At 38.1% G+C, this 23,293-nt stretch overlaps 1 protein-coding gene across 2 annotated transcripts in view; it reads right to left on the bottom strand.

Annotated features, from left to right (window-relative positions):
- Positions 1 to 2,581: 2,581 nt before the first annotated feature.
- The window catches only part of LOC136836502 (monocarboxylate transporter 13-like), a 33,283-nt gene continuing 12,571 nt past the window's right edge, over positions 2,582 to 23,293 (bottom strand). For both annotated transcript variants that reach the window (XM_067100850.1, XM_067100851.1), the window contains 3 exons: positions 22,886 to 23,072; positions 22,330 to 22,524; positions 2,582 to 4,149 (listed from right to left, as the gene is read on the bottom strand). In XM_067100850.1, coding sequence (XP_066956951.1) covers positions 4,007 to 4,149; positions 22,330 to 22,524; positions 22,886 to 23,072 — 525 coding nt within the window. In that variant the 3' untranslated portion in view covers positions 2,582 to 4,006. The remainder of the gene's footprint in view (positions 4,150 to 22,329; positions 22,525 to 22,885; positions 23,073 to 23,293) is intronic.

The following is a 23,293-nucleotide window of genomic DNA, read 5'->3' on the forward strand; positions in this document are numbered from 1 at the left end:
TTTTAGGATATGTGATCTCTTATAGACAGCCAAAATCACGGTCTAGGTGTATATACGTAGACCGTGGCAAAAATAGCAGTCAGAGATGCAGACGAAAATGGTCCGTACAGCACCATTCATAAGAACTGTAATTCTATGGATCACCGTTCACTTGAAGTCTTGATGGCAACTGGCCACTAGTAGATGTCAATTAGCGATGTATATTCAATTACCAATTCACAAAATTCATTATTGATCCTTTGTTTTTATTCTTTACTCATATGAAACACGTTTTGACATTACTGAATTTTTAGCTATGAATTTGTTCATTTCTAAAAGAGTTAATTCTGGACTATAAGATTCACGATAAGACTATTTATTGTTCTGCACAGTACTCTCTTGAAAATGGCTTACCAACACAATGTTTACATCGTCAGTGAAAGACTTTTAAATTCCTCAACAGTCGCACCTTCCAGCCCACGCCCAAAATAAACTTGGCTGGCGTAAACGAAACCTTTAACTTAGACCCTTTTATCACTGCATCTTGGTTAAGTGGCAGTAATGCTGAAGTAAACTCCTGTTGGCCTTGTCTCTTAATTTCAACAGAGAATTCAGTACTGAGTGAAGGATACGAATATTCATATAATATACATACTGCAGTTGCACGCTAAGAAATGTCTGAGCTATAGACAGGGTTATTTTGATCTTAAACAGTTTAGTGAGATTAGAATAGATTTACAACTCGATAAGCGTTCCGTGGCCACATCGAAAGTGAAACATCTGAAAACATAATTATGTGATTATAGTGAGTGAGCGATTTTCTAGGCGATTCGACGAGAGCTGCAAAACCATTTCAAACTGCCACCGTTTTTAAAGGATGATATATAATTAACTCAGTACGTACGGTTCTTTGAAATGCCATCATAAATGAGATTTTAGCACGCTGGCATATTGCTGTAATAAAGTTATTATTATTATTATTATTATTATTATTATTATTATTATTATTATTATTATTAACAAATTAATAAATAAATCGAGAGAAATGTAAGAAATTATAATAATGAAATGAGAATTATATTAGATTAGCAATGCGTTGCATCTTCGCTTGAACTTTTGGAGGTCCAATTGCACGACATCCTCAGGGAGACTCACTGTTCCACAGTCCAGCAGCCCTTTGTTGGCCGGGTCGGTTGAGCTTCAGACTGTCACTCGATGGGCTGGAGTTCAATTCCCGCGGCCGGCTGATGAAGTGTTAGAGGAATGCATTTCTGGTGATAGAAATTCATTTCTCGCTATAATGTGGTTCGGATTCCACAACAAGCTTTAGGTCCCGTTGCTAAGTAATCAATTGGTTCTTAGCCACGTGAAATAAGTGTAATCCTTCGGGCCAGCCCTAGGAGAGCTGTTAATCAGCTCAGTGGTCTGGTAAAACTGAGCTATACTTACTTATTCCACAGTCCAGCAGTGAGAGAAGTTCGATTTTGGAGGAATTTTGCACAAAAACAGGAGAGTCGAATTTCAGGTTCAATGAATTTCTTCGGGTATATTTTGCTTGAGAAATATGGCGTTGTTGCATAGTTATGTGTTCATGTCATTTTTGTGTGTGTGTGTGTGTGGCCCGGGCTTTCTCCCATTTCTTGAAGTGACAGAGCACACTTGGCTTCCACGAATCACTGGTAAAACTTTAAATATCTTCAGTGCTTTTCCAGTTGTGGCAATTACGTTTATCCCTCCTTGAAGACTGAAAAAGCACTGGAGATTTTGAGGCTTTGCCACCGAAGTCTGGGACCCACAGCATCACCCCCTGAAGAAGAAAATACTTCGTTTGTGGGTTTTTTTTTTTTGTCGTCTTTCATATAAAATCTATATATACCGGACTTTCATTTTCGAATTCACGTTTATTGCATGACCAAATAAAAATACCACAAACGACACTACGATTATATATACACACACACACACAAATATATATATATATATATATATATATATATATATATATATATATATATATATATATATATATATATATATACTTAAATGAAGCAGTGATTGGTTTGACGCAGATACCTGTGTATGAAAGCGCGTTATTGCCTGTTTTTGGATGAGATATTTGGCTACTGGTTCCATTCTTCTTTGTGCGAAGGTCAGTGTGATGGCATTTAAGTAACAGTAGTTGATTTCATTCTTTTTTCCGGACGGAAGATTATCTGTTATTGATTTGTCTACTAACATTTTTAATAGTCGCCTGCCAAGTAGGCGAGGCCCAAGGTCCTTCACATACACTCAGAATATGTTTACAGGACCTTGGTGAGGTCAAGTACAGAGCGAGGTCTAGACTGGAGAAGACACAGAGGTCCACGCTATATATAGGTATTGTGATCTTTACTTACAAGTCATACATTATAAATCAATAAATGTTTTAACACGTGTTTCATGAGCCTAATTATTTATGATATATTAGAAAATGTTGTTTCTTTCTTGGATGTTTTTCTGTGACCACGTGACAGGAGTCAGAGGTAGGCTGAGCGGAGAGCGGCAAAGGCGCGGCAGCAATGAAACCAAAAATTCATCATTGTGGTGAGTCAAAAGTCACAGGAATAATTCACGTTTTATTTAAATACCATAAACATCTGAAGTTATACAACATACTTTGGTAGCCTACATAGTTTTCACGTATTGGGGCGCAGCATATTTGAGAAGATGACTCACGTGCGAACAAGAAATGCGTTCGGCTCCTTCAGCGAGTCGAGTAATGAAACAAAACCTGATTTATTCTTCTCTTGCCTCCATTATATCTTTGGGCTGGCGTTATCTGTCCGGCAGAGAATCATTCGCAGGAATATCAGAAGTGTTTGTCGAAGAAATTAGAAATGAACATTTTGAAACAGTTCTAACATGATAACAGCGGCATAAATTCATGTCAAACACATGACGGGAAAAGCTAAGGCAGAAATGCACCAAAAGCAGCCGAGCGATAAGTCAGCCGTTTCTGGTGTGCTTCTAGTCTGATTGAGAGTAAACCCGGAAGATGAATTTACATTCCGCTCACTTTCGTTTTGCTCACAAGCGCGCAGTCGTTTTCTATTGAATGTTATTATCGCACGTTTCTCTGTTTATGTGGCAATATAACAAGCACATGTTCCTACATGTGCCCAAGAGCTTCTTGGCGTTTTGGGCAGGATGAGTGGGGCATTCCCAACTCATTTCTTTGCTGTCTGAATGCAGTGCAAATATTGTAACTCGTCTATACATATAAATCTATTAGATCTATTACGTCAGATGTACTGTACATACACGAACATACATAATTATATACAAATGAACCTACGATTATAAATAAATAAAACGACGCATCCTTTTGGTTATTCAGCGTGTGAACATCATGCCATCGTAACAACCGCCTTGGCATTGTCATTTCACGGTGAGGTGACAAGAAAAACTCTATCATCTTTGATCAATTGCGCAAACCCATTACACCACTTCCCGACAGGCGTAGACAGCACTTGAAACATTGATTGTCTCTCCTCACTTGGTACAGAAGGTTTGAACGGCAATCTACCTGGTCTTGAAACTCTAGCCAACTTCCTCACTGTGTTGAAACTTTGATTAATATTCCACATTGGTTTTAAAACTTTGACCACCATTCCTCACTTGGTGCTTACACCTGGACTGTCATGACTGCATTTGCACTGAAACTTGGATAACCGTTTTTAATCTGGGTGTGAACCCTGACTGTAATTCTTCACGCGTCCGGAAAATTTGACTTCCATTTCTCTCTTGGTTTTTAAACCTTAATAACAAATTCGCATTTAGTTTTGGAAGTTTGATCATCATTCCCCACTTGGTCTTAAAACTTTTATTGGCATCCCTATTTTGGTATTGACTCTGTGTTGGGTCTTCAAACTGATTGTCTTCCACATTCGGTCTTCAAACTGTGATGGGTACACCACATTTTGCCCTGAAACTGATTACCATTCCCCATTCGGTCGTGAACCTTTGATAACCATTTCTCATAACGTCCTCAAACTTTACTTTCGTCCCTCTTTGGAATCCGGAAGTGCGTGTAGAAGAGGGTGAATAGCAAGAGCAGAAGTCCAAGCATCAAATTGCAGGAGTACAAGATGATGGAGGCATCATACGTCCCTGTGACTTCCCGTAGGACTCCTGTGGAAGTGTCAGTGTTCATTAATAATTAATACTACAGGCGGTTTGCTTCTGCAGTGGAAGCAGTAGTAGTGATCAATATAGAGGGAAAGGAATTTTCAGTTGTGAATCCCAAGTCAAAATGCTTTCATGCCATCAGCAACAGGTATTAATTATACACTAAAATTCACAAAGAGAATAATACGACCAGATGAAAAGAGTTGTGTGGCGTTACACTAACTTTCTTTTTTTTTTTTTTTTTTAAACCGCACAATAAATACATCTTGGCAGAACTGTATTAGCTAACACCATCTAACTTTATTTTGTAACACATTGACAAAAACTAACGCAAGAGAGTTTGAGGCAAAACTCCCAGCGCAAAACCCCTCTGAGTCAAAACCCTCTTTGGAAAAAGCCTCTTAGAACAAAAACTTTTGGTACAAAAGCATCTTTGGAATAAAGTGTAGTTTACATCATAATACATTACAGTATTCTCACGGGTAGTTGTCAAATTTTCCTCAAGTATAATATTGTCATAGCAAAAAGAATCTCATACCGTACAACCACTCTTGAAAGTCCTGGCACACTTTTCAGTGCGTTTCGGACGAGAGTTTACAAAATAGCAACTGGCAACTTTCATGAGGCCTTCCCTCACGTGATATCACTCCGACTGTCACCAGGTCATAAGTAGCCTGCTACAGGAAAAAGTAGATTCATAGCGGAGATAAAGCGTCTGCTTTTTTTTTTTTTATCACCAAATTTCTTTCTAATGTTTTCTCTTTTGTTCTTACTGGTTTTGGTAGATACTAATATTATAACAAACACACACACACACACACACAGAGAGAGAGAGAGAGAGAGAGAGAGAGAGAGCTGGGCTGCTCGCTTTTCTTAAAATAGATTCCCATTCTATGACTACAGTATAATCATATGTATATGTTTGCTCAGCATTGCGATTACTAACTACAACACTGTCCTTTAAATGATATACTGAATATAATATGAATAAATATATTTATCCGTACTCAGCGGTATATTTACAATCTATATGACATTTTTCACATAGTCCTGTATATATGTTTCTTATAGAGAAATAAATGTAAATAAATAAGTAGATAAATAAACCAGTGAGTGCAGTTAAACCATTACTGCATAAAAATATATATAATATATTTGCCAATTAACATGTAATCTCTCAAGACATTTCACAAATGTTTATTTCGTTCCGTTTTCGATTAAGTGACTCCCAGACTGATTTGATTCTTATTACGTGATTCCTGGTCTTGGCATTACTTGCGTCCCCTTTATTAGTTATTATATCCCTAAATACTTTCGATGGTAATTAAGTCAGGTGACTTTGCTGGCCATTTGATTCTGATTATGTGTGGATGTTCTCTGAAACATTCTTTTACAGTTTGGGCAATATGGACAGAAGAGTTGCTCATGACTACATACAGTATACTGGTTCTGGCTCGGGGAAATATCAAGGCTCCTAATGATGCCACTAAAGCTTCCTCAAGAACGCTAATATTTTGGGAACTGTTCAGTTGTGCGTCTATCTCTAGAAGCTCCCCTGGACCACTGGCAGCCATCCATCCCATAGGGCTGCTGCAGTAATTCTTCCGCTCTTCCGTGATGGTTGGATGTTTTCAGGATAATCGTTATAAGTGATAAAACGATTGTAAAAGATGATGAAAATTATAATTACGACGATGAAGAAGAAAATGAACATAACTCCTAGGCCTGCCCCTATCTGTATATACAGTACAAAAGTATTCATATAACAATTAGACATTTAACATTTTTGTGAAGCGTAGATGGATCATTATCAAAGGAAAGATATACTAGAATAAAACAGTTACCGCCTTCATTCTTATGAAAGGAACATTATGAAATAAAGCAATATGATTGTTATAATAGTATTACAATAAAAAAAAGCAAGCTAAAATTCATCTTGAATGACACATTATTTGGACTGTTAGTCCTACCCTTTTTCCTACGTATCAGTATTTTTTTTTTATTCAACTTTTACCCTCATAATCCTTTCTTCGCGTAATTTAATTAAAGCTTCCCCTGTTTTCCTGTGACGCCAACAGTAAAGACCCATCTCTATAAAGATGACAGTCTACCGATTTATGTTAAATGTTTGGTCTCCTGCCCACACGGTGTGACGTCATGACAACAGTATCACTCAAATATGGAGGAAATCTCATTCCTCATTTTAGATTGGAACGAATATCTACAGATATCGATATTAATTTAATTATTTGAGTCTTAAATATAAATATTCGAATGCAATAGCACAATTAATTGGTCACAGTTACTGAGATTTTGAAGATCAACGTGCTCCGTACTTCTAGCCTTTAATTTCACCGAACGATAATTTTTAGTTTCAAAATGTTTCGTTAAATTTTGTTAATTCATTTTATTTTTCTACCAGTTTTATATATTATATTGTTTGTATGCATATTAATTAATCTTATTCTGATTGTAAAGTTTGGTTTCTATCCGATTTTAAAAGGAAAAACAAAAATATCTAATGATGTTGAGGCCCTCCTGTAAGTTTCATTAAAATTCAACTTTACTTCAGCTAGTGCAGCGGCCCATGCCATTCTAAAACTACACCAAGGTTTCCTCTTATTCTCAGAGTCCAGACATCATTTCTTCAAACGCTCAGTTTATTTCCACGTTTGGCGTCACGACCATTGCAGTTTTGATATCAGACGACTTGTAATCAATAATTTCTTGCCATGTTTGAACTTGCTTTCCAATCACATGTGCTTACAAGGTGGACTGTCAATGACAGGTCATGGCTCCGCCCACCTCCAACTAGACGCAACTTCGCCACTGTCATTTTAGCATTTTAGCAGCACCCGATACACAATGTGGTTATGTTGTAAGTAAAAGCTTTATGCATAATCGAGACACAATCTAAGTACCTTGTCTATTCAGCCACGGGAGTCCTTGTTAATAGTAAATGGTTTAATAGGCTAAAAAACGTTGAAAATGTTCCCAGGGACTGCCAGTTTCACAGCTAGTGTTCAATGAAAATGGCATATCACTTGAGGGCTGTTGACAGGGAAGAGTGTACTACAATCAAGGCAGTCTGGTAATAATGAAAAAGATAAGTATCAGATCTCTTTCGTACAGTAAAACTTGTCTTCAGAATTACTGAAAATTATGAAATCATACCATTTTCCCATAAAAATGTCACATGGATGCCGAAAACAAATTGAGGTTCTTTTGACAGGTTTCACTTTGAAGCAAGGTTCTGTCCTCTGGGGTGTTTGTTCCATGAGGGTGTTGTTTAAACCAAAACCTAAGATGAGTTTCCATATCCCAGAAAAGTATTGAAATAATATAAATTTGGTTTTACTCATTAATGAACAAGCTTCTGAATTTTATCACTACTGGTATCAAACTATAGCAAAGTCCACCATGCTTTGCAGCTAAGCCCGCCCATTGATTACGTCACGACCATTCCTTAAAGCTTATTGGTTGGCAATGGTTTCGAAAAGTTGGTTAATCTGTGGTTCTTTTCATCATCATTTATTTTGCAATGGTTGTTTTACCGAACTAAAATACGTTCTGCTGATTATCAAAAAGAAACATTATATTATCCCCTGAAATATAAAATAATACACATCTCCCTAAAAATGGTAAAAAAAAAGAACAGGAAAAAATGAAGGAAGTCAGGAGTGTTGCGCGATGCTGCAATGTTGTGTTTCGTAAATGAGGTTCCCTTGAATACGGAGGCGACACAGGGAATGTCTGCGTTCGAATCGGTGCACTTGAATCACTGGACAATGATAATTACAGTCTGATATTGTCAAGCGTGTTCACTATTTAAATTTAACTCAAAGATTTTCTCAGAGATATGCAGACTGGTGTTTCATATTGATTTCAGGAAATTTTACTACATTTTGATAGTCATAAAATCGATTTCATTGCAATCGTTCACACATTCGGAAGGATGGCAAGCAGTGACTGCACTCTACAAAACCAGAATATGCCTATGTTTAACTTAAAGTTACAGTATGACAGGCTCTGCAAGTCATACGGGATACAATTTGCTGGGAATTTTCTTAAGGACATTATCTCCATTCGCAATAACAGGATCTAAAAAATGACATAGGCCTATAATGTCCTATGTCTTTATGACGTTTGGATTATACAGTAGGCCTATCGTGTATTCTGCCTTTTTTTGTGTCGCTTGTTGTGGTTATTCTTGTTTTTGTTGCTGCTGTTATGGTGCTTGTAGTGTCTTCGAAAGTTTTTCATATGGTAACCTAACAATGCAGAGTAAACAATTACCCATTCATAAAGTACTAATGTAAAGAATTATCTGCCTACTATTTTTAATTGAAATTTAGTAATTTGCTTTAATTAAAAGTAATCGAGATCTTCATTAATCTCGTCTACGCTAGAATATTCTTCTAACAACAGAGAGAGAGAGAGAGAGAGAGAGAGAGAGAGAGAGAGAGAGAGAGAGAGAGAGAGAGAGAGAGAGAGAGAGAATTTACTGACCCTTATGTACCCTTTTGTACAACAGGGTAATCTTCAAGAATGCCCCCAAAATCAAGTGACTCATGGGCTGCTCGCAGACTGGTTTGGATCATCTCCTATACATAACTTTTTCAGCTATCATTTTTTTTTTTTCTTATTTCGTTAAGTACTTATGATGCCTTCCTATGGTAGCCTTCATTTTCATAGAAATGCTACAGCAGCCTTATATTTATTCATCACAGTAATATAATTTGTTATCCCTTTTGTAAATATATTTTCAGTATAGTTCACTGAGAGCAGTTTGATAGCTGTGTGTAAGACTGAGGCAGTCCTAGGATTGATCTGTGTGTGCCATCGGCTACGTACACACGAGTTAAACTTTTATTCTCTGTGGTATAAATGGAGTTACAATTACTATGGCCACCCACGCATGCAGTACGTGTACTTGCTTATGCGTGTGCATTCCACTTTATGCATATACATTACATATCATGGAGTTGAAACTACTATATTAATTAAAAGCTACTCTATTTCCAAAAGAAACGGGTAGAAAATTATTTGCGATAAGAAACTGACGTGTACCCATGCCCTGTCATTGCCTAAAAATATAAGAATTTCATGTGTAGGCCTATGCCCTGCCATTGCATCAGAATATAAGAAAGTGGCGTGTAGGCCCATGCCCTGTCATTGCCTAAAAATATAAGAAATTAATGTATAGGCCCATGCCCTGTCATTGCATCAGAATATAAGAAATTAACGTGTAGGCCCATGCCCTGTCATTGCATCAAAATATAAGAAATTAATGTATAGGCCCATGCCCTGTCATTGCATCAGAATATAAGAAATTAACGTGTAGGCCCATGCCCTGTCATTGCATCAGAATATAAGAAATTAATGTATAGGCCCATACCCTGTCATTGCATCAGAATATAAGAAATTAACGTGTAGGCCCATGCCCTGTCATTGCATCAGAATATAAGAAATTGACGAATAGGCCCATGCACTGTCATTGCATCAGAATATAATAAATTAACGTATAGGCCCATGCACTGTCATTGCATCAGAATATAAGAAATTGACGTATAGGCCCATGCCCTGTCATTGCATCAGAATATAAGAAATTGACGTATAGGCCCATGCCCTGTCATGGTCTCAGAATAAAAGAAATTGACGTGTAGGCCAATGCCATGTCATTGTCTCAGAATAAAAGAAATTGACGTGTAGTCCAATGCCCTGTCATTGTCTCAGAATATAAGAAATTGACGTGTAGGCCTATGCCCTGTCATTGTCTCAGAATATAAGAAATTGACGCATAGGCCCATGCCCTGTCATTGCATCAGAATATAAGAAATTGACGTATAGGCCCATGCCCTGTCATTGCATCAGAATATAAGAAATTGACGTATAGGCCCATGCCCTGTCATTGCATCAGAATATAAGAAATTGACGTATAGTCCCATTCCCTGTCATGGACTCAGAATAAAAGAAATTGACGTGTAGGCCAATGCCATGTCACTGTCTCAGAATAAAAGAAATTGACGTGTAGGCCAATGCCATGTCATTGTCTCAGAATAAAAGAAATTGACGTGTAGGCCAATGCCATGTCATTGTCTCAGAATAAAAGAAATTGAGCTGTAGGCCAATGCCCTGTCATTGTCTCAGAATAAAAGAAATTGACGCCTAGGCCAATGCCCTGTCATTGTCTCAGAATATAAGAAATTGACGTGTAGGCCAATGCCATGCCATTGTCTCAGAATAAAAGAAATTGACATGTAGGCCAATGCCCTGTCATTGTCTCAAAATATAAGAAATTGACGTATAGTCCATTCCTGTCATTGCCTCAGAATAAAAGAAATTGACGCCTAGGCCAATGCCCTGTCATTGTCTCAGAATATAAGAAATTGACGTGTAGGCCAATGCCATGTCATTGTCTCAGAAATAAAAGAAATTGACGTGTAGGCCAATGCCCTGTCATTGTCTCAGAATATAAGAAATTGACGATAGTCCCGTCATTGTCTCAGAATAAAAGAAATTGACGTGTAGGCCAATGCCATGTCATTGTCTCAGAATAAAAGAAATTGACGTGTAGGCCAATGCCATGTCATTGTCTCAGAATAAAAGAAATTGACGTGTAGGCCAATGCCATGTCATTGTCTCAGAATAAAAGAAATTGACGTGTAGGCCAATGCCATGTCATTGTCTCAGAATAAAAGAAATTGAGCTGTAGGCCAATGCCCTGTCATTGTCTCAGAATAAAAGAAATTGACGTGTAGGCCAATGCCCTGTCATTGTCTCAGAATATAAGAAATTGACGTGTAGGCCAATGCCATGTCATTGTCTCAAAATAAAAGAAATTGACGTGTCAATGCCATGTCATTGTCTCAGAATAAAAGAAATTGACGTGTAGGCCAATGCCATGTCCCTCAGAATCATTGACCTCATGTCATTGTCTCAGAATAAAAGAAATTGACGTGTAGGCCAATGCCTGTCATTGTCTCAGAATAAAAGAAATTGACGCCTAGGCCAATGCCCTGTCATTATCTTAGAATATAAGAAATTGACGTGTAGGCCAATGCCATGCCATTGTCTCAGAATAAAAGAAATTGACATGTAGGCCAATGCCCTGTCATTGTCTCAAAATATAAGAAATTGATGTGTAGGCCCATTCCCAGTCATGGGCTCAGAATATAAGAAATTGACGTGTACGACCATGCCCTGCCATTGCATCAGATTATAAGAAATTGAGGTGTAGGCCAATGCCCTGTCATTCCATCAGAATACAAGAAATTGACGTGTATGCTCATGCCCTGTCATTGCATCAGAACATAAGAAATTGATGTGTAGGCCTATGCCCTGTCATTACCTCTGATTAGAAGAAATTGACGTGTAGGCCCATGCCCTGTCATTGCCTCAGAATATAAGAAATTGACGTGTAGGCCTATGCACTGTCATTGCCTTAGAATAGAAGAAATTGACGTGTAGGCCCATGCCCTGTCATTGTCTCAGAATATAAGAAATTGACGTGTAGGCCTATGCCCTGTCATTGTATCAGAATATAAGAAATTGAAGTGTAGGCCCATGCCCTATCATTGCATCAGAACATAAGAAATTGACGTGTAGGCCCATGCCTTGTCATTGTCCCAGAATACAAGAAATTGACATGTAGGCCCATGCCCTATCATTGCATCGGAATATAAGAAACTGAAGTGTAGGCCCATGCCCTGTCATTGTCTCAGAATATAAGAAATTGCATCGGAATATAAGTGAAGTGGCCCATGCCCTGTCATTGTCTCAGAATATAAGAAATTGAAGTGTAGGCCCATGCCCTGTCATTGTCTCAGAATATAAGAAATTGAAGTGTGGGCCCATGCCCTATCATTGCATCGGAATATAAGAAATTGAAGTGTAGGCCCATGCCCTGTCATTGTCTCAGAATATAAGAAATTGAAGTGTAGGCCCATGCCCTGTCATTGTCCCAGAATATAAGAAATTGAAGTGTAAGCCCATGCCCTGTCATTGTCTCAGAATATAAGAAATTGACCTGTAGGCACGTGCCCTGTCATTGCCCCAGAATATAAGAAATTGACACTTAGTTCTTTGCCTTGTCATTGTCTCATAATATAAGAAATTGACGAAAAGGGCAATACCTTGTCATTGTCTCAGAATATAAGAAATTGATGTGTAGGCCAATGCCCTATCATTACCACATAATAAAAATAATTGCCGTGTCGGTCTATGCCTTGTCATTGTCTCAGAATATAAGAAATTGACGTGTATATACCATCCTTACAGGCCAATGCCCTGTCATTGCCTCAGAATATAAGAAATTGACGTGTAGGGCCGTGCCCTGTCATTTTCTCAGAATATAAGAATTTGACGTGTAGGCCCATGTCCTGTCATTGTCTCAGAATATAAGAAATTGATGTGTAGCCCCGTGCCCTGCCATTGCCCCAAAACACAAGAAATTGACACTTAGTTCTATGCCTTGTCATTTTCTCACAATATAAGAAATTTGACAAGTAGGCACATGCCCTGTCATTGTCTCAGAATATAGGAAATAAACTTGTAGGTCAATGCCTTGTCATTGTCTCAGAATATAAGAAATTGACGTGTAGGCCCATGCCCTGTCATTGTCCAGAATACAAGAAATTGACATATAGGCCCACATGCCCTGTCATTATCTCAGAATATAAGAAATTGATTTGTAGGCCCATGCCCTGTCATTGCTCTCACAATATAAGAAATTGACGTGTAAGCCCATATCTTCTCATTGTATCAGAATATAAGAAATAAACGTATAGGCCCATGCACTGTCATTATCTCAGAATATAAGAAATTGACGTGTATGCCCAGATCCTGTCATTCTCTCAGAATATAAGAAATTGAGGTGTAGGCCCATGTCCTGTCATTGCCCCAGAATATTAGAAATTGACATGTAGGTCTATGCCTTGTCATTGTCTCAGAATATAAGAAATTGACGTGTAGTCCCATGCCCTGTCATTGTCTCAGAATATAAGAAACTGACGTGTAGGCCCATGCCCTGTCATTGTCTCAAAATATAAGAAATTGACGTGTAGGTCTATGCCTTCTCATTGTCTCAGAATATAAGAAATTAATGGTAGGCCCATGTCCACTCATTTTCTCAGATAATAAGAAACTGACGTGTAGGTCTATGTCTTGTTATTGTCTCAGAATATCAGAAATTGACTTGTAGGCCTATGCCCTGTCATTGTCTTAGAATAAAAGAAATTGACGTGTAGGCCCATACACTGACATTGCCTCAGAATATAAGAAATTGACGTGCAGGTCTATGCCTTCTCATTGTCTAAATATATAAGAAATTGACGTGTAGGTCTATGCCTTGTCATTGTCTCAGGATATAAGAAATTGACATGTAGATCTATGCCCTGTCATTGTCTCAGAATATAAGAAATTGACGTGTCTGTCTATGCCTTGTCATTGTCTCAGAATATAAGAAATTTATGTGTAGGTCTACGCCCGGTCATTGTCTCAGAATACAAGAAACTGACGTTTAGGCCCATGCCCTGTCATTGTCTGAGAGTATAAGAAATTGACGTGTAGGTGTATGAATTGTCATTGTCTCAGAATATAAGAAATTGACGTGTAGATCTATGACCTATCATTGTCTCAGAATATAAAAAAATTGATCTGTAGGTCTATGCCCTGTCATTGTCTCAAAATATAAAAAAATTGACGTGGAGGTCTATGCTCTCTTATTGTCCCAGAATATAAGAAATTGACGTGTAGATCTATGACCTATCATTGTCTCAGAATATAAGAAATTAACGTGTAGGTCTATGCCCTGTCATTGTTTCAAAATATAAGAATTTGACGTGTAGGCCCATGCCCTGTCATTGTCTCAGAACACAAGAAATTGATGTGTTGGCCCATGCCTTGTCATTGTCTCAGAACATAAGAAACTGACGTGTATATCAATTCCCTGTCTTTGTCTTAGAATAAAAGAAATTGACATATAGGCCACACGACCTTTCATTGCGTTAGAACAGAAGAAATTGACTGTAGGGCCATGCCCTGTCATTGTCTCAGAATATAAGAAATTGACGTGTAGGCCCACGGCCTGTCGTTGCCAGAATATAAGAAATTGACATCTAGGTCTATGCCCTGTCATTCTCTCGGAATATAAGAAATTGACGTGTACGCCCATGCTCTGTCATTGTCTCAGAATATAAGAAATTGTCTTGTAGGCCCATGACCTGTCACTGTCTTAGAAAATAAGAAATTGTTGTGTAGGTCTATGCCTTGTCATTGTCTCAGAATATAAGAAATTGACGTGTAGGCCCATGCCCATCAATGTCTCAGAATATAAGGAATTGACATGTAGGTCTATGCCTTGTCATTGTCTCAGAATATAAGAAATTGACATGTAGGCCCATGCACTGACATTGCCTCAGAATATAAGAAATTGATGTGTAGGTTTATGTATTGTCATTGTCTCAGAATATAAGAAATTGACGTGTAGGCCCATGCACTGACATTGCCTCATAAAATAAGAAACTGACTTGTAGGTCTATGCCTTCTCATTGTCTCAGAATATAAGAAATTGACGTTTGGGTCTATGCCCTGTCATTGTCTCAGAATATAAGAAATTGATGTGTAGGTCTATCCTTGTCATTGTCTCAGAATATAAGAAATTGGCATGAAAGTCTATGGCTTGTCATTGTCTCAGAATATAAGAAATTGACGTGTGGGTCTATGCCCTGTCATTGTCTCAGAATATAAGAAATTGACGTGTCGGTCTATGCCCTGTTATTGTCCCAGATTATAAGACATTGACGTTTAGGGCCATACCCTGTCATTGTCTCAGAATATAGGAAATTGACGTATAGGTTTCTTGTCTGTTATTGTCCCAGAATATAAGAAATTGACGTGTAGGTCTATCCCTTGTCATTATCTCAGAATATAACAAATTGACTTGTAGGTCTATGCCTTGTCACTCCCAGAATATAAGAAATTAACGTGTAGGTCTATACCCTGTTATTGTCTCAGAATATAAGAAACTGACCTGTAGGCAAACATGCTCTCTAATTGCTTTAGCATATAAGAAACTGACATGTAGGCCCATGCACAGTCATTGTCTTTGAATAGAAGAAATTGATATATAGGCCCACATGCCCTCTAATTGCCTTAGCATATAAGAAATTGACGTGTATTCCCATGCCCTGTTATTGTCTCAGAATATAAGAAATTGATGTGTAGGCCTATGCGCTGTCATTGTCTCAAAATATAAGAAATTGACGTGTAGGCCCATGCCCTTTCATTGTCTCAGGATATAAGAAATTAACATGCAAGCCCATGCCGTCATTGCACCACAATATAAGAAATTGGCGTGTAGGCCCATGACCTGTCATTGTCTCAAAATATAACAAATTGACGTGTACCCATGCCCTGTCATTGTGTCAATATATGAGAAATTGACGTGTAGGTTCATGCCTTGTCATTGCCCCAGAATATAAGAAATTGACATGTAGGTATATACCTTGTCATTGTCTCAGAATATAAGAAATTGATGTATAGGCCAATACCCTGTCATTGTCTATAAGAAATTGACGTGTAGGCGAATGCCCTGTCACTGCCTCAGAATATAAATAATTGACGTGTCGGTCTATGCCTTGTCATTGTCTCAGAATATAAAGAATTGGCGTATATATACCATCTTTACAGGCCGATGCCCTGTAATTGGCTCAAAATATAAGAAATTGACGTGTAGGGCCGTGCCCTGTCATTGTCTCAGAATATAAGAATTTGACGTTTAGGCCCATGCCCTGTCATTGTCTCAGAAATATATTGTCTCAGAATATAAGAATGCCCTGTCATTGTCTAAGAATATAAGAAATTGACATGTAGGCCCATGCCCTCTCATTGTCTCAGAATATAAGAAATTGACTGTGTAGCTCTATGTCTTCTCATTGTCTCAAAATATAGGAAACTGACGTGTAGGCCTATGCCATGTCATTGTCTTAGAATATAAGAAATTGACGTGTAGGGCCATGCACTGTCATTTCCTCTGAATATAGGAAATTGACGTGTAGGTCTGTGCCATCTCATTGTCTCATAATATAAGTAATTGACTTGTGGCTCCATGCCTTGTCATTGTCTCAGAATATAAGAAATTGACGTGTAGATCTATGCCCTGTCATTGTCTCAGAATATAAGAAATTGACGCGTAGGTCTATGCCCCGTCATTGTCTCAAATTATAATAAATTGACGTGTAGGCGTATGCCTTGTCATTTTCTCAGAATATAAGAAACTGACGTGTAGGCCCATGCCCTATCACTGTCTGAGAGTATAAGAAACTGAAGTGTAGGTCTATGCCTTGTCATGGTCTCAGAATATAAGAAACTGACGTGTAGGTCTATGCCTTGTTATTTTCTCAGAATATAAGAAAATGACGTGGAGGTCTATGCTCTGTTATTTTCCGAGAATATAAGAAATTGACGTGTAGGTCTATGCCTTGTCATTGTCTCAGAATATATGAAACTGACGTGTACGTCTATGCCTTGTTATTATTTCAGAATATAAGAAATTGATGTGGAGGTCTATGCTCTATTATTGTCCCAGAATATAAGAAACTGACATGTAGGTCTATGCTCTATTATTGTCCCAGAATATAAGAAACTGGCATGTAGGTCTATGCCCTGTCATTGTCTCAGAATATAAGAAATTTACATGTACGTCTATACCTTTTTATTGTCTCAGAATATAAGAAATTTACGTGTAGGTCTATGCCTTGTCATTGTCTCAGAATATAAGAAATTAATATATAGGTCTATGCCTTTTCATTGTCTTAGAATAGAAGAAATTGACATATAGGCCCACATGCCCTGATATTGCTTTAGAATATAAGAAATTTATGTGTAGGCCCATGGCATGTCATTGTCCCTGAATATAAGAAATTTACATATAGGCCCACATGCCTTGTTATTGTCTCAGAATATAAGAAAATGACGTGTAGGCCCATGCCCTGTCATTGTCTCAGAATATAAGAAATTGACGTTTAGGTCTATGCCTTGTCACTGTCTCAGAATATAAGAAATTGTTGTGTGTAGGCCCATGCCCTATCACTGCAATCACAATATGAGAAATTGACATGTAGCCCCATGCCCTGTCATTGTCTCAGAGTATAAGAAAATGACGTGTAGGCCCATGCCCTGTCATTGTCTCAGAATATAAGAAATTAATGTGGAGGCCCATGCCCTGTCATTGTCTCAGAATATAAGAAATTGACGTATAGGCCCATGCCCTGTCATTGTCTCAGAATATAAGAAATTGACGTGTAGGCCCATGCCCTGTCATTGTCTCAGAATATAAGAAATTGACGTGTAAGCCCATGCCCTGTCATTGTCTCAGAATATAAGAAATTGATGTGGAGGCCCATGCCCTGTCATTGTCTCAGAATATAAGAAATTGACGTGTAGGCCCATGCCCTGTCATTGCCCCTGAATATAAGAAATTGACACTTAGTTCTATGCCTTGTCATTGTCTCAGAATATAAGAAATTGACGTGTAGGCCCATGCCCTGTCATTGTCTTAGAATATAGGAAATTAACATGCAGGTCTATGCCCTGTGAATGTCTCAAAATATAAGAAATTTACGTGTAGGCCCATGCCCTGTCATTGTCTCAAAATATAAGAAATTGAAGTTTAAGCCCATGCCCTGCCATTGTCTCAGAATATAAGAAATTGATGTGTAGGTCTATGCCTTGTCATTGTCTCAGAATATAAGAAATTGATGTATAGGCCCATGCCCTCTCATTGTCTCAGAATATAAGAAATTGATGTGTAGGCTCTATGTCTTGTCATTGTCTCAAAATATAGGAAACTGACGTGTAGGCCTATGCCATGTCATTGTCTCAGAATATAAGAAATTGACGTGTAGGCCCATGCACTGTCATTTCCTCTGAATATATGAATTTGACGTGTAGGTCTGTGCCGTCTCATTGTCTCATAAGTAACTGACGTGAAGCTGCATGCCTTGTCATTGTCTCAGAATATAAGAAATTGTTGTGTAGATCTATGCCCCGTCATTGTCTCAAATTATAAGAAATTGATGTGTAGGTCCATACCGTCTCATTGTCTCAGCATATAAGAAATTGACGTGTAGGTCTATGCCTTGTCATTGTCTCAGAATATAAGAAATTGATGTGTAGGTCTATACCGTCTCATTGTCTCAGCATATAAGAAATTGATGTGTAGGTCTATGCCTTGTCATTGTCTCAGAATATAAGAAATTGACGTGTAGGTCTACGCCTTGTCATTGTCTCAGAATATAAGAAATTGACGTGTAGGTCTATGCCCTTGTCATTGTCTCAGAATATAAGAAATTGACGTGTAGGTCTATGCCTTGTCATTGTCTCAGAATATAAAAATTGATGTGTAGGTCTATACCCTCTCATTGTCTCAGAATATAAGAAATTGATGTGTAGGTCTATGCCTTGTTATTGTCTCAGAATATAAGAAATTGACGTGTAGGTCTATGCCCTGTCATTGTCTCAGAATATAAGAAATTGACGTGTAGGTCTATGCCCCGTCATTGTCTCAGAATATAAGAAATTGACGTGTAGGTCTACGCCTTGTTATTGTCTCAGAATATAAAAAATTGACGTGTAGGCCCATGCCCTGTCATTGTCTCAGAATATAAGAAATTGATGTGTAGGTCTATGCCTTGTTATTGTCTCAGAATATAAGAAATTGAAGAAATTAACTCATTGTCTCAGCATATAAGAAATTGATGTGTAGGTCTATGCCTTGTCATTGTCTCAGAATATAAGAAATTGATGTGTAGGTCCACGCCCTGTCATTGTCTCAGAATATAAGAAATTAATGTGTAGGTCTAAGCCTTTTATTGTCTCAGAATATAAGAAATTGATGTGTAGGTCTATGCCTTGTCATTGTCTCAGAATATAAGAAATTGACGTGTAGGTCTATGCCCTATCATTGTCTCAGAATATAAGAAATTGACGTGTAGGTCTATGCCTTTTTATTGTCTCAGAATATAAGAAATTGATGTGTAGGCCTATGAGCTGTCATTGTCTCAGAATATAAGAAATTGATGTGTAGGCCTATGCACTGTCATTGTCTCAGAATATAAGAAATTGATGTGTAGGCCTATGCCCTGTCATTATCTCAGAATATAAGAAATTGATGTGTAGGCCTATGAGCTGTCATTATCTCAGAATAAAAGAAATTGATGTGTAGGCCTATGCGCTGTCATTGTCTCAGAATATAAGAAATTGATGCATAGGCCTATGCACTGTCATTGTCTCAGAATATAAGAAATTGATGTTTAGGCCTATGCACTGTCATTGTCTCAGAATATAAGAAATTGACATGTAGGCCTATGCACTGTCATTGTCTCAGAATATAATAAATTGACATGTAGGCCTATGCACTGTCATTGTCTCAGAATATAAGAAACTGACATGTAGGCCCATGCCCCATTATCGTCTCAGAATATAAGAAATTGACGTGGAGGCCTATGCGCTGTCATTGTCTCAGAATATAAGAAATTGACGTTTAGGCCCATGCCCTGTCATTGCCCCAGAATATAATAAATTGATATGTAGGTCTATGCCTTGTCATTGTCTCAGAAGAAATTGACGTGTAGGCCCATGCCCTGTCATTTTTTCAGAATATAAGAAATTGACATGTAGGTCCATGCCCTGTTATTGTTTCAGAGTATTAGAAATTGACATGTAGGCCTGTGTGCTGTCATTGTTTCAGAATATAAGAAACTGACGTGTAGGCCAATGCCCTGTCATTGCCCCCGAATATAAGAAATTGACATGTAGGTCTGTGCCTTGTCATTGCCTCAGAATATAAGAAACTGACGTGTAGGTCTATGCCGTATTGTCTCAGAATATAAGAAGTTGATGTGTAGCCCATGCCCTGTCATTGTCTCAGAATATAAGAAACTGACGTGTAGGCCCATGCCCTGTCATTGTCTCACAATATAAGAACTTGACATGCATGTCTGTGCCTTGTCATTGCCTCAGAATATAAGAAATTGACGTGTAGGTCTATGCCTTATTGTCTCAGAATATAAGAAATTGACGTGTAGGTCTATGCCTTATTGTCTCAGAATATAAGAAATTGACGTGTAGGCCCATGCCCTGTCATTGCCCCAGATTATAAGAAATTGACATGTAGGTCTATGCCTTGTCATTGCCTCAGAATATAAGAAATTGACGTGTAGGTCTATGCCTTGTCATTGCCTCAGAATATAAGAAATTGACATGTAGGTCTATGCCTTGTCATTGCCTCAGAATATAAGAAATTGACGTGTAGGTCTATGCCTTATTGTCCAAGAATATAAGAAGTGGACGTGTAGGCTAATCTTTCAATGATATTGATATTTGACATGGCTGCATAAGTGTATGCTTCATTTTAATTAATGTGGTCTATGTAGGATCGCTTTTTTAGGCCAAAAACAAATTTAAAAGAAAAGAAATAAAAAGGAAGATGCTTGTGTATTTAAGCTGCGCATGATAAAAAAAAGAACCACAGATAAAATGATCCAAGATCTTCATAACGATTTATAGATTAATATATCTTTTATCTGAGATATCAGTTGCAGACTTCACAACTCCGAGAACTCAAATCTGTGGTGTCATGATTCATGCACGAAACTTAACATGACTGAGCGGAGTCAAATCCATACTGGTAATCATTTGGACTGTTAACTAGTGTGACGTCATTCCCCCTTCGAGAGCTAGCCGATCACTGGCTTGCCGTGGGCGGGGGTTTTGTGGGGGCTTAGCTGCAAAGGAAAGTGGACTCTGCTATAGATTGTTTCCATGCACAGTGCACCTTTGACTGTAGTCGGAGCAAGTCCACTTATTACACCTTGGTGAGGTACGTACTTCAAAAAATTATATGGTAACAGTGTTTACTAAGGGGCGGGCCTCTTTCTCTGTTAGCACGAGTTCCACCAATCAGCTCTAGAGTTGTTTTAGTGGTAAGTGTCTGTGTATGGCTGAAAAAAGATACAAACACACAGATAGCGAGAAACTAGACGTTGCTGATGAATAAAAAATAAACGCAACTAGGGACAGAGAAAATTCCACAACGAGTAATACAAAGTGAAGAATGACTCCCAAACTTGGTGTAGATTTTTAACCATTCCCACAGGGTAAAGTTAATTCGTTTGCCAATGATAATTATTTATAGTCAGAGGTTTCATGTATTCATGGTCGGGTTTAATTCCCTCTTGAATGTACTCTAGAGGTTATTCCCTACACGCCGTTCATTACAATAACACATGTTATAAGTTATGTAGTGGATAAATGCATCACTTTCTACTTGGCTTATATTTTCAAATATTAATTGTAATAAAAGTTTTAATGACATTCGGACAGAAATTCCTTTTGCTGTTTTCACCATCATTCGTGTGAGAATAACTAAGAGACGGACGTCTCTGTTGTTCAGCAACCACTTCAGTCATTTACCTGTCCATTGCGGAAAGGGCCCTTTGGAGAAATTCTGTTTGATGATATCGTCTTTGGGTTCTCTTTTTAAAGAATTTTTAAAGAAATCAGGGTAGCAAAATGCACTTTAATTTTGAACTCCTTTAGGATATCAAATTCACCTTTCTAATAAATAAATTATAATAATCATGACCTGGAGCTAAACCATATGCATAGGTTTGTTTATGATTTTCTTTTTACATTGTGTGTGTCTGTGTCTTACTCCAACCGTACCTAAAGACTCCTCCCACTAAAACAACTCTACAGCTGATTGGTGGAAATTGTGCTAACAGAGAAAGAGCGCCCCCCGCCCTTAGTAAACACTGTTACCATATAATTTTTTGAAGTCTTTCACCAAGGCGTAACAGAAGAATTGTTCGCAACTAAACATAAAATGAAGGACACATGCAAAGTTTGTTTGGGGAGATATTTGTTTCCATGAGGATAGCGACATGTTCCGCGAAGTGAATTTGCACTCAGGATTGTGACTTTGTGTCCATAGCTGATATACTGAGCCAAATCTTTCTGATACTGATGTGAGAGGGTTCAGTGTAACACTAGCCTCACAGAAAGAAAAGCAGTCCAGCTTTCTGTGAACAGATGGACAAGACGAAAATATCATTTTAAGAGTGTCGAAGAGTTTAAAAAGGAGTCTGCCCAAGATCAAAACAAACCACAGTTTAACTTCACCTCCTAGTGGTCCTAAGGTAGCAAAGGCAAACACACGTAATAGCTGGCTGATTCCGAATACAGACTGCATTCTGTCGACACCCAAGACTCTTATTATGATGAAGACATCCAAAACATACATGATTCCAAGACCAATTCCTAGAGAGCCCATCGTCAACAACACCATGGTGTAGTTATCCAAACTCGGGACCAGTGCTGCAACAAGGTAAAAAAGTAATTATAGGCAATTATGATTAATATGGGTATTTCCATTTTCTCAATAATAATGCTAATGATAATTACAATGATAATAATACAGGAGGCTAAATAATAGAGAAATGTATGGATGCACATATGTATGGAATTTTTGTCACTAATGGTTTACCTATGAAATGTTATACTTTCAAATATTTAGCTACAAACAATACATTAATATAGAATTCACTGTATTTTTGAAAATAGCTTATACTTTGGCCAAGTTACTGTTGTAGTATGGTGAATTTGATATTAATGGGTTACTAGTGTCTTAAAATTTGAGACTATTTATGTGTTTCCACAACTATAATTTCATTCTTACCGTTTGTGGCCAAAATGGTAATGATCTGAGCCCCGGCATAGAGGAACCTGACATTGAACCAAGAGTAGTCAACCACAGCCGCACAGGCTGTTCGTGTTGCCAGATCGGCCAAGGCAGCCACTGACATGGGCCAGGCTGATTCCCGCAGGCTGTACCCGGCGTCACTCAAGATGAAGGGCACAGTCGACTGAGGAGTGAGGGAGACAGAATGGGTAAACGTGACCGTCACAGCACCAGTGTCCCTACGCGTATACATTCTCAGCGACTGCAGTAGTGAGTCATTATGACTGAAAATAGGCCTCTACCCATCACTTTATTCTTTCATTGGCTTGCATGACTCTTACATTAATAAGTATTGCACTGGGGGCAGGAATGCTATGATATAAGGAATTTAAAATGATAGTAAGT

Source organism: Macrobrachium rosenbergii, chromosome 56 (genome assembly GCF_040412425.1).
Source record: "Macrobrachium rosenbergii isolate ZJJX-2024 chromosome 56, ASM4041242v1, whole genome shotgun sequence".
NCBI classification, from domain to species: domain Eukaryota; kingdom Metazoa; phylum Arthropoda; class Malacostraca; order Decapoda; family Palaemonidae; genus Macrobrachium; species Macrobrachium rosenbergii.